The sequence below is a fragment of the Cadophora gregata genome (assembly GCF_030347475.1).
Source record: "Cadophora gregata isolate MNR1 chromosome Unknown scaffold_5, whole genome shotgun sequence".
NCBI classification, from domain to species: Eukaryota; Fungi; Ascomycota; class Leotiomycetes; order Helotiales; family Ploettnerulaceae; genus Cadophora; species Cadophora gregata.
The window spans coordinates 229,526-240,685 of NW_026695928.1; the positions used below are offsets into that span (position 1 = coordinate 229,526).

General features: G+C 47.2%; 4 protein-coding genes across 4 annotated transcripts; 2 read left to right on the forward strand and 2 right to left on the reverse strand.

Annotated features, from left to right (window-relative positions):
- Positions 1-48: 48 nt before the first annotated feature.
- On the reverse strand, positions 49-1,244 carry ONS95_010880 (uncharacterized protein; the record flags this gene model as incomplete). The annotated part of the gene is made up of 2 exons (XM_058504462.1): positions 49-498; positions 549-1,244. The coding sequence occupies 2 exons, from the start codon at positions 1,242-1,244 to the stop codon at positions 49-51; spliced, it is 1,146 nt and encodes a 381-aa protein (XP_058359018.1).
- Positions 1,245-2,463: 1,219 nt separating this feature from the next.
- Positions 2,464-4,757, forward strand: ONS95_010881 (uncharacterized protein). The gene is made up of 5 exons (XM_058504463.1): positions 2,464-3,019; positions 3,075-3,588; positions 3,657-3,764; positions 3,823-4,164; positions 4,237-4,757. Exons 2-5 carry the CDS (start codon positions 3,261-3,263, stop codon positions 4,440-4,442), a joined length of 984 nt encoding a protein of 327 aa, XP_058359019.1. The 5' UTR covers positions 2,464-3,019; positions 3,075-3,260; the 3' UTR covers positions 4,443-4,757.
- ONS95_010882 (uncharacterized protein) lies at positions 4,747-7,761 on the reverse strand. The gene is made up of 7 exons (XM_058504464.1): positions 6,461-7,761; positions 6,233-6,413; positions 6,089-6,180; positions 5,842-6,001; positions 5,661-5,789; positions 5,254-5,607; positions 4,747-5,203 (listed from the first exon to the last, which is right to left on the reverse strand). The coding sequence occupies exons 1-7, from the start codon at positions 6,998-7,000 to the stop codon at positions 5,148-5,150; spliced, it is 1,512 nt and encodes a 503-aa protein (XP_058359020.1). The 5' UTR covers positions 7,001-7,761; the 3' UTR covers positions 4,747-5,147.
- Positions 7,762-9,743: 1,982 nt separating this feature from the next.
- Positions 9,744-10,884, forward strand: ONS95_010883 (uncharacterized protein; the record flags this gene model as incomplete). Its single annotated transcript, XM_058504465.1, has 2 exons — positions 9,744-9,818; positions 9,862-10,884. The coding sequence occupies 2 exons, from the start codon at positions 9,744-9,746 to the stop codon at positions 10,882-10,884; spliced, it is 1,098 nt and encodes a 365-aa protein (XP_058359021.1).
- Between the last annotated feature and the right edge of the window lie 276 nt (positions 10,885-11,160).

An 11,160-nucleotide genomic window follows, 5' to 3' on the forward strand; every position in this document is an offset into this window, starting at 1 on the left:
TCACCACACTTGCATACACAAGCTCGACCGAAACTGCATAGTCGACTATCAACAGACTCGGATCATACCTTGTACCAATATCCTCTGCGTATCGTCCCATTCAGGTGAATTGGATAGTAGACCGAGGATACCATATACTTTGTCTCGCGGGTCTGTCGCTCCCGAATCTCGAAATTCATACAGTAGATGAAGCAATTTCCGTTTGAGATATCGGTGTCTAGCATACCTCTCTCGCTCGATTTTCGTGATAGCTCTAAGACCCATATCTGCGGGAGATTGTAATTCGTCACGACCTTGTCTGGAGAGATGATCAAGGAGAACAGTTAGTATAATTGTATTTCTGTAAATCATCCTTCCTAGTGCCACAAAGTCGGTCAATTCGAGCTGTCGATTGCCGAGTCGAGCCTCCACGACAGGTGATATTATATACTCCTGCTTGACCCATATCCGATGGAACCACGGGAGAGACACAAGATAACTATAGGAGTCATAGCATTCCTGCATATCGTTAATTATCAAGCATTTATGATAGATTTCGAAACCCATACCATGGCAAAATCCTTATTTTCATTGTCGCTTGACCAATCCAATATCTTTTTCTCAGCCTCGGTTGTTTCATGCAAGCCAGCAGCTTTCGAGATCCTATCATGAAGATCAAATACCCGCTCGTGCTCAGCTCTCTCCTTACCAAGCCAAATAATGGTTCTTTCTGCTCTTTGATAAATATGAACCATCAACAAGACCTGAGAGTTCCTTTCCGGGACATCATTTTGATTGATACAGATGGCATCGATCCATAGAGTTACGGAACTGGAGGAATCTTGCAATTTCTTCCTTTGGCACCAGAGGAAATCTGTAAGGTTGGACGTTACTTCAACTAAAGAACCATTGATTCTTACGCTGCGTGTGGAGTCAGGATCCCCCCATACGTAGGATACCGCAGCGTATTTTGGCATGTTTTCCAGGAGCACATTGGGGAGAATCTGCAGCTCGATAGGCACATTATCAGGTCCGGGGAGGAGTTGAACGAGGCGGATTTCGTTCGGGCCTAGGGGTGTGTAGCTGGGGAGCCTGAGCTCTCTATCAGAGCTGTACGAGCTGCATTTACTTGCAGTGTTCGATCCAGCCAAGTCCACGAGATCTGTTGTAGTATTTTGGGTCGCTCGGGTGCTTGGCTCGACGACTTGGCGGTCGAGCGAAGGCGGAGATTGCTTAAAACTTTTGGGGGTAGCGACTCCTAGCATCTCTATTGGGGAAGTCGGCTTGATACAGACACATGAACATGAATCAATACACGTTGAGGTTTGAAGGTACTCAAATATCGTATTCAGGCTGAGGACTTGGAGTTGGAAGGGTCATCATGTGCAGTTGCCAAGCGCAGTGCTTACCGTTGGGTACTGTAACCCTTATTGGTCAGCAATTCCAGCCTCGTCTCAATATCTGGCAGAGCCTGGATGGCTAAAGTGACGTGACATCCATCAAAAATTTCTAAGGAAACTTGCTTAGTAAAGATATATGCGATATTGAATTGCTAGTGCTCAATTGGAAATTGTAGACAAAGCTTTGAGTATATCTTTGGAAAGTGATCCATTTGGAATTTATGGGGAACATATTTTGGGCTCCTCCCTCATAGTTCTCAAAACCTGATTAATACAGTATAGGACTAGAAGATAGTCAGACTAGATCATGTAGGTTAAACGAGAAAACAAAAACAAAAATGTACTTAACTTCTGTCATTTCTCAGGAGCGCAGTGCTCAGATGCTTCAAATTGATGTGACGCGTAGTGCAAGGTGGACGGCTTACTATATTTCACACCCCATCGTATTAGAAAGTGACAGGCTTGTGCAACAGCACCGGTTATTAGTTTTGAAAGCTAACAAAAGCGGTATGTGAGTTGAGTCCGGGGAAATGAAACACCCCAGTTTCCCCGCATCAACAAGGAAAGAAGACGCCAACAACATCAAAGTCGAGAAACTTATCAGAAAGAACGAATCGGTGCTTAAAAGATAATTGGAATGGTACTTAGGTATCCCGCGAGTTCGGTACGAGTCACTCGATCTCATTTGCGGTTTGTAGCCAAGCCCTTGACAAAATAAGCAATTTCAGATCCATTCAAGATGTGAGGAAGAATCCATGATTCATCATCTATCATGTGGCAGGCCAGGATCTCTCCAAAGCTTCTCTAACATAAGCGTTGCCACGAAGCTTCTCCTAGATTAAGGTTTTGGAAAGTCAATATTGGCATGTCATTCGTCAATGAAACCGTTGCGCTTACATGCATGTGACGGGCTTGACCCTGTATATTATGCTCACATGCGAGAAGCCTTTCCTATTTAACACATCTGCCCCGAAGGGTCGACGTCACACTGATTAGTCGCGTACTGCCATAAGAACTTACGTACTTGCAGCAGAGGTGACTGATGTTCGATTCTGGCAAGTGCAAGAAGTTTTCATCTTGTCAAGTTGAAACCAAATCTCTAACTTAAAAGTATTTGCAGCAACTATAGTCTCTTAGCAATGTATCTTTTTTGAATCATCGTTCTACTGTAGACTGAATCCAATCATAGATACAACGGCATTCAGTGCTCTGGTGTATTGCTGGAAGCATACTTCCATGATCACCACAGATATGAGCGGTGCCAAGCCACGATTCGAAAACCATTGTATGGAAGACCCCAATTTTCCTTGGTCGGACAGTCTAAAAATCCTTGCATACCAATCCATGCGTTTTTATTTTGGCGGGTCTTTAGTAGAGGGATGGAAAGGAGTGGTCACCTCAAATCGTCCTAATTTTCAACTGGATAGGTCCGACTTCGATGATTAAGAATAGGGTAGGATCGTTCCTTAATAGTGACAAAAGATCAGCTCTTTTTATGAATGTAGTTCTTGAAATCCCTGCTGGCTGTCAACCGTAAGATCGAAGCTGCTCATATGTCCGGCAGTGGCTTTTCCTCTTTTACCGATGGGCAGGGTTCTCCAGATCCTCAATGGCCAAGATGCTGGCAGATGCTTGTTTATGTAGGGTCGCATGGACTTCGTGGCATGGCTGGTCAGTTATCTGACAACGATGCAGTGGCCTACTAAAGCACAGGTACAGTACTTCTGGAATTCTCTAATCTTCCTGGGCGAGACCCGCTGTCAAATAGTCTCTGTAACCACCACTCTCAGCGACAACATCCGCGTAACAGACAAAATGGACGCCTTCACACCCGCCCAAACAACCGAACTGATTTCTCGAATCGGAGCCAAATAAGCACGAATGCGCCTCGACAAGATGTTCATCAACTCCTTTCTCGGCGGCGCACTACTTTCTTTCGGAGCAGCCCTCTCACTCTCCACAAACTCCTCACCATGGTTCCAAACCAACGCTCCAGGACTCATCCGAACACTTTCAGCAATGGTGTTTCCTGTCGGTTTGATCATGGTCATGCTCACTGGAGCTGATCTCTTCACAAGCTATTGCATGTACTCTGTCGTTGCGCTGCTGCATCGAAGATGTAGCTTTGTGGATTTGCTGAAAACATGGGTTGTGAGCTTTTTTGGGAATTTGGCGGGGGCGTTGTTTTTCATGGCTGTTCTGACGGGATGTAAGTATATCTAGAAGTTCTACTGAAAGCATTCTTGGAAATTAAACATGTGAACTGAGGTAACTTAGACGGAGGCACTTTCGAGGCGAATCCATACAAAGCAGAAGCACTCAGTTTCGCTAAAGCAAAAGCTGTTACCCCTCATTGGCATCAGATCTTCTTGAAGGGTATTCTCTGTAAGTTCTTTCCACATGGCTTCAGTCAGTCGTAAAACATGGAGCTCACACACTTCAGGTAACTGGCTCGTCTGTATGGCTTGCTTCCTCGCAATCGCATCCCGCGAGGTCATCTCAAAAATTGTGGCAATATGGTTCCCGGTAATGTGTTTCGTAGGGCTCGGGACTGACCACGTAATCGCAAACATGTACTTCATCCCTCTTGCCCTCTTCCTCGGAGCACCGAAGCCACTCACTATAGGATACTATATTTGGAAGAGTATGCTTCCGGCGCTGTTAGGGAATATCATTGGCGGCGGACTATTTTGTGGTGCTGTGTATTGGTATTTGTTCTTGGAGGGCGAAGAAGTGGAGATTCATTTTGATCAGATAGGTGAGGGGAGGAAGGAATCAGCTTCTGGTAAGAATAGATCTACATGAGATTGCTGAGTTGCTGTTGGGAAAGTAGCATGCTAACTTCTTACTCGTCTAGTGTCCACTGAACACATTCACGACAAAGCAAATTCTCACATGACAAATGGTCACAACCAAACACACAACCACCACCATGCTATTGATCCCTCAAACTACCCTCTGCCAACTTCAGGCAACATGGCGGTGACAGGCTTTGCAAAAGACTACAAATTTCGCGACTTCCGTCGAAAGGGAAGCGACCAGATGAGCGGGACAACCGCTTAGGGATGACATAACAGCCTGAATTCCGTGTTTGAGATTTGAGCATGGCTTTGTGACGAGGTGTTTGGATAGACGACGTCATTATAGTCCGGTTACTAGCGCGGTATGATGTGACCGTAGAGGTTTGGGCGACGTTTCTTGTGAGGGGGTGGAATATCAGAGCTGTTATGACTTTTGATGAGGGGGAGCGGGATACCAATGCAAAGAGCTTTTAGGAGGATAAAGAGCAAAGAGGAAAAATCCCACTTGCATCTTTTAAGCTTAAGCGAAGAAAAGAGTAAGTAGAGATTTGTCCATCTTAAGTTGAGAAAAGTCAGCACATTATCTTTAAGCAGCTCTAACCAAGCTGAAAAAATTTAACATATAAATTCTGCCCAATTTCATCTTACAAGTATTGCTAGACGTAAACACCAACATGGAATTGTTGAATGCTCCTCGCGACATATGAAGCATAAATAAAGACAAGATGCAATCGAGCAAGAACATTTCAGACTAAGTCCAAATCCATACACAAGGAACGCCATATTCATTACGAAAGGGTCGGGTTCATCCTACCGCGGCCCATTTAACTCCACAGTTTTCAAAATACATAAAAGGGTTTCCATGATCTATCTCCCTGTGTCATAAATATCAATTCGAATCAATCAATCATCCTCTGCTCATCCCCACCCCGTATGATCACATAAATGCGTGACAAGATAAGGTTATTTAGACACCGAGAGCAGCGTTGAATGCATCAGCGGAGGCTTGGCCGGTTGCGCCAGCTGAGAGAAGTCAGTTTGTGTTATCGAAAGTGCTCAGGGGGAAAACATACCGGCAGCTGTTTGAGCAGATGCACAGGCATCAAGGGCAGCCTGGTCAGCCTTGCACTTGGATGCAAGCTGTTGGCAGATGAAGTCAGAGATAACCTTGATGTTCAAGGCAGATCCGTGGTTGAAATCAGCGTTGTTGACAGCTTGGAAAGAAGCCTCCTTGCGTCCATCAAGGCCAACGGCGAACTTGACAGCGGGGTTGGAGCATGAGCCGAAGTCAAGTGCTTGACGCTTGCTCTTTGCAGCAGCTTTGGCGGCTGCGTTGCATGCCTTCTCTTGATCACCGCATTGTCCGACACCACCATCGAGAGCTCCAGAGTTGGCGGCGTTTGAGCATGCGTTGTTCTGAATGGCGCCTAAGGATTTATTAGTGGGTGAATAGCTGGAGAACGCATCAGGAAAGACTTACAAGATCTTTGGAGAGCAGCACCAATGTTGACGAAGGTGTTACCGTTGACTGAGAATGGGCGGTCGCCAGCAGATTCAATGACAGCTGGGGCAGCACCTCCGAGAGCGCCAGTGAAAGTTTGGACGTTGGCTGGATAGTGTCAGCACTTGTCAAATTGAATTATGGGAACGGGCTTCCTTACATCCGGCAGCGCCACCAGCGTTATTATCAGCGGCATCATCAGCATTATCACCAGCGTTGTTTCCAGCGTTGTTACCGGCGTTGTTACCAGCATTATCACCAGCATTATCATCGGCGTTGTTTCCGGCGTTGTTTCCAGCGGCATCATCAGCAGCGGGGTCCTGTATTCTAGTCAGTCTCCATAAGAGCATATAAGCGAGTCCAAAAGAGCTCCGGAACATCGCTCAATCTGGATCAAATGAACTTACAACGGTGGCAGTGGCGGTAACGACTGCCTGGCAAGCGCTTGCGGCTGGGGCAGCGACTTCAGTTGCGTTATCAGCTGCGGCATTTCCGTTGTCTCGATGGAATTAGTTGATTGCCTCGTGGAGCATTGGAACGAAAAGACTTACCAGCCGCATCACCACCAGCTGCATTACCACCAGCTGCATTACCACCAGCTGCAACTCCTGCGACAGCGGCTTGAATCTCGGCCTCTGTGGCGTCGTTAACGAGAAGGTTTTGGGTGAAAATGCATCCCTCAGCATCATCGGCATCGTCGCAAGTGTTTCCAGCACCGGTTGGGTCACCGATCTACATGAGTCAGTGAGGATGATAAAAAGAGTGAGCGGAGGTCTTACCTCTCCTGGAGCAAAGGTTCCGGAGAGAAGGGCATCAAGTGGGTCACCACCGATGGCAGCAATCTCCTTGGCGAGAGTCAAGACAAGGGCCTTGTTGTCTGCTGCGGCATTCTCAGAGGCGGGATCTTGGTGCTGAGTGAGAGCCTGAATCTCAGGGTTGACGGCGGCGTCAGTGCAAAGAACACTCTTCAGTCCAACGGAACCAGTATTTCTCTCCAAAGCAGCAAAGATCAAGGCATCGACTTGAGACTGAACATCTCCAGCGGCCTTTGCGTTGGTGAAAGCACGATCGGCGGTAGCCTGGTGAAGACAGTCCAAGTTGGTGATCTTTCCGGCACCTGCTGCGGCAGCTGCGTTACCCAAAAGACCGAAAACTGGATCCACGATTCCGTCAGGGTTGTCGAGGTTCAAGCTGGCGCGGACGCTGGTGAGGAACTTGGCGTGGGACTGTTCCTGGGGAACCTCTCTGCGCATCTTGGTGGGAGCAGCAGAGGTAAGGCCAAAGAAGGCGAGGAGAATGGTGGCGGTTTCGTACTTCATGATTGCGGCGGTATTGAAAATTCGATTGAAGAATTGATAAATATAGACAGTTAAATAAGGACCGGCCTGAGTGAGAGTTGAAAATTGCAATAAAGAATGTCAGAAGGGGAAGTTCACAGAACTAGGGAGAAAGAATGTATAGTGAACTGGAAGAGAATGAATGATGTGATGAGGAAAGAAACAGTACTGCAAAGCGGACGAACGTCTCTTATAGCTTGAATCATCGAGGCCGGAAGTATGGATCAAACTCATGCCAAGCATAGAATCCTGCTCCTGTCACCCTGGACACTAACCTCATTACTGCAATGCAGATCATACCTGGAGAACATGGCGTTTCTCCCTCGTTCATCCTCTCAATTCCGAGCCGCTTGGCCCTATCACCGCGGGCTCTTGGTGGCATGGCCTTGCCTGGGCGCGTCTACAACTTCCTCATTCCCCTCAGCCAGCCTGCCCATTGGCCAAGAACCGGGCATATGGGCCAAGAAAGCAGGCGAGATCCTGCCGATGACACCTGGAAGATGGGTCCCCGGGTATCAGGTAGTCTCGAGCATCAGATGAGAGGGCAAGCCGGATCATCACGACCGAATGGTCCAGGATGAGAGACGCCACAGGATTGATGAGCGCGGAGGAGGACTTGCGGCGTCAAGGCTATAGCTTGCCTTGATTGGCCCATCTGTATGTATTTCAGCCTCGGATAGGGCGTTGCGAGGAATAGATCAGATGGACTGGGATTCATGGGCCGGGTGTCGTCTCGAAGCGGATGTTGAGTTTGAGTTCTCTAGGCGAGATCGTTTGAGAGCTTGTTGTGAGACAGCCACGTGATCTTCAGGGGTAACGGTCAGACCTCTAGAAGGCGCTACGAGATGAAGGAAAACCATCCAAACTCGGTCATCAAACCTAAACCCCACAGTAAGTGAGCCCTCACCGCTGTCGTCAGTCATCTGAAGTCTTTCATGCTCCATTCGTTCTTGAACGTTGGAAGAAGAGGCGACGCGGTCCGCAAATCATGGGAATTCTCCACCCGAAACGACTTTCATCTTGGGAGTATGCCGCTGATGCTTGCGGCCCATTCTTACTCTTTTGTTGACCCTGAATGTCTGCAGAGCCAAATAATACCGACTGAGATAAGCTCTCGCTCGGACCAGTTGCTATAGTGATCTTGGGTATGGTACCCGCTGTCAGTCTGAACTTTCACAAGATTAACTTTGACGCGCCTAATCTTCGCACGATTAACTTTTTGTAAGGTGGCTTGTAAAGTCTAAGGCAGCAAAGTAGATCTTTGCCGAGCCAGCCGTTTCTCTGCATGAAGTAGATCTCCAAATTATATCAGATGAGTTATGAGTCGGGACGAACTTAATTTCATGGCATGAATCGGAACATCGAGTCAAGGTAATTAGTTCCATTGCCCCCACCTAAAGCTGCATGGTTTTCGGCAGTGAGGCAAGATGATCACAGGGGATACGTCGTCGATGCAACCTACGCATGAAAGAAGCTTAAGTCTGGTGCATAAACCATATACGACGACACTCACCTCGAGCTGGAAGCGTCTAGAACTCCTGCGTCACTTTAATGGCGTGGCCTACAGTTCTCAACTGATAGATGTCATCGTAGGCACTTCGTCTCAGAAAGCTTATAAAATGGTTCAGAAGTGTCACAACATTAAGGCCAACTGTGGTACCGAGAAATTCAATGCTATTTGGTTCACCACCATTGTTAAACTCGTCTGACAATCTCAACTGAACTGGGCATCATACTTGCTCAGGCTGGCCACCTTAGCTTTGATGTTCCTTAAACATGCAGAGTACGTGAAATTGGTGAAAATCACAAGATCTGGTATTCCTGTGTTTCTTTACTTGTTGATATTAGTTTTCCTTCCCATCTCGCGAAAAGCTTGTCCCATCCAATTATAAGTTTTGTTTCTGAAACCAAATTCCGTCTTCGAATGTTGTGTGGGAGTGGGGGCGTACAGAAGGCATTTATGGCTTGGGAACCTTGGTATATGACTTTACGCACCTACATTATCCTTTTGCGTTGTACATTCCTCGATCTTGGACGGCTTGAGGCAAAACTGTCTGTTCGATCTTGTCCCTAAGATGCACAGCTACGAGCTGTTCTGTCATGGAGGTGAATTTACTAGATTGGCACCAATTGTCTCTGGCGCTTGGAGATGCGCTCTGCGAACCTACTCGAGTCTGCCGCTGTATCCGCGCTGTATGGATGTATCGGGAGTCCCTAATAAACGCGAGCAACATCGTTCGACGTTTGAAATGGGCAATATTGTGTAAATGAGGGGTGACTGTATTTATTTTCACCCCCCAAGCCCTTCCTCTCAGCCATATTCACGCATGAAACCCAATCTTTCCTCCGAGACGTACCTTTACCCTTATAGACATCCTTTTGCTTTGAAACATACACAACTATGAGATTTATATATAGTAATGCAATTCAGGATCGGATTATGATAATGAACTCTTGTGAGGTCGTTGCGTTAGACGACTCCAATTGGTGGCTCTTTCCTTCCTCCTAATCACAGTTGAGGTACATGCCTCTCACCGACAGAGCAGAGAGATCGAGAAAGCAGCAGTCCATCCCTATACTGAGTGCTCCTTCCTCGGCCAGTCATGGAATGATCGATTAGTAGGAGGTCTCGAGATATACCGGCCCCAAGTTCGGTTTTCCATCTTCATCACGTTTTCTGGTTGCCGGTCTCACTTTCAAAGTCCGACAGCAGAGCAGACGCACCATGGCCTTGAACGATTGGTCAAGCAAAGACAGCCTTGACATCATGAACACACAACATGCTCAATATTTCCCAAAGGTAATGATACCCAACTGATGAAAGGCATGTATTAACAGAGAAGTTTTCCCATTTCTACCAAATCCAGCAGTATTCTCGTTGCGCTACTTTGATCCGCCAGGTACAAGAAAAATCTACAAAGGACCACTCTCCCATTCCAACTTACTATAACGCCCAGTACATGCTACTCTTGGGAGTGTGCGAACCCGAGGACAAAGCCGCTCTTTCGACCAATGTTCACGCCGTGAATGCTTTTCAAGCTGCATTCAAAGACAGTCCCGGTTTGACTAGGGACGTGCACATGCTCATTGAAAGACTGGCATTCATATCAGAATTGGTCCAGGTACACCTTGGAGGTATCGATGATGGTGGGGAACATAGAAGATATATGGACAAGAATATGGAGGAGTGGCTGAGAGGGAAGACTTTGAAAGAGCTGGGCTTGGAGGCTTTTATGGTGCACTACGCCCTGCTGGAGTACACCAGGAAGAAAATTGCGACGGCAGCCGAACGATCGAATCACTGGTTGGCAAATTGTCGTGAAGTAGGAGAGCATCTGAAGGTCAAGCCTTTAGTGCAGCAAGGAGAGTCAGGAGGCCACATAGCTAAGGGCACCGACCAGCTCTCACCTGCGGGAACTCATGCTGAACTACCTGCATCGCCCATAACAACTGGAATTTCCACTTCAGGGGATCTCTCCAAAGGAGGCATATCCATGGATACCGCCGGATTGGAGGATGTCAACCCTAATGATAATGACGTAGAGATGACAGAAGGCAAGGATTTCAGTGTGAAGAGATTGGAACCTGCTTCTAAGAATTCCATGAAGATTTGGCCAGTTCCTCCTGCGAAATACCGAAGAGATTATACGGAAGCTCTGTCATGGACAGAACTTGAAGAAGTCCGGCTTCGCCGCAAAAATCTGATCGCTGATACTTCTGATTCAGAAGAATGCATGACGCCGAGTGACAGTCTATCGCCGGATGAGCAGCCAATGGAAGCACCTCAAGAGCCACCAGGTGATGTTGATCCTATCTTGGGAGAAATACAATCAATCTTGGAGCATATGGAATTGGAGAAAGCGTGATGCATATCTCCTGATGGGCTGACGAGATGGCTTCCTCCCCATCATGATCAAAAGCTGTCACTGCTGTTCGATACAATAATGAATCCATGTCGACTCTCACCTGTGGCGCGCCTTTACTGTCATTCGAACCACTTGGTCAGGGAACCTCCTGCAGTAGTAGCTAGAGATAGCTTGCAACATAATTGAAAAGTCAGACCAAAAAAAATGCAATCACTGACCAGAACATCACCGCTGGCATCAATTAGCCTTTACGTGACGAAAAAGAAAAACCACTTT

Coding starts and splice junctions, on each gene's coding strand:
- ONS95_010881 (XM_058504463.1), top strand. CDS start 3,261: ATGCGCCTCGACAAGATGTTCATCAACTCCTTTCTCGGCGGCGCACTA. Junction 3,589..3,656: donor CATGGCTGTTCTGACGGGAT/GTAAGTATATCT, acceptor GAGGTAACTTAG/ACGGAGGCACTTTCGAGGCG. Junction 3,765..3,822: donor CTTCTTGAAGGGTATTCTCT/GTAAGTTCTTTC, acceptor CACACACTTCAG/GTAACTGGCTCGTCTGTATG.
- ONS95_010882 (XM_058504464.1), bottom strand. CDS start 7,000: ATGAAGTACGAAACCGCCACCATTCTCCTCGCCTTCTTTGGCCTTACC. Junction 6,002..6,088: donor TTACCGCCACTGCCACCGTT/GTAAGTTCATTT, acceptor ACTAGAATACAG/GACCCCGCTGCTGATGATGC. Junction 5,790..5,841: donor CGCTGGTGGCGCTGCCGGAT/GTAAGGAAGCCC, acceptor GACACTATCCAG/CCAACGTCCAAACTTTCACT.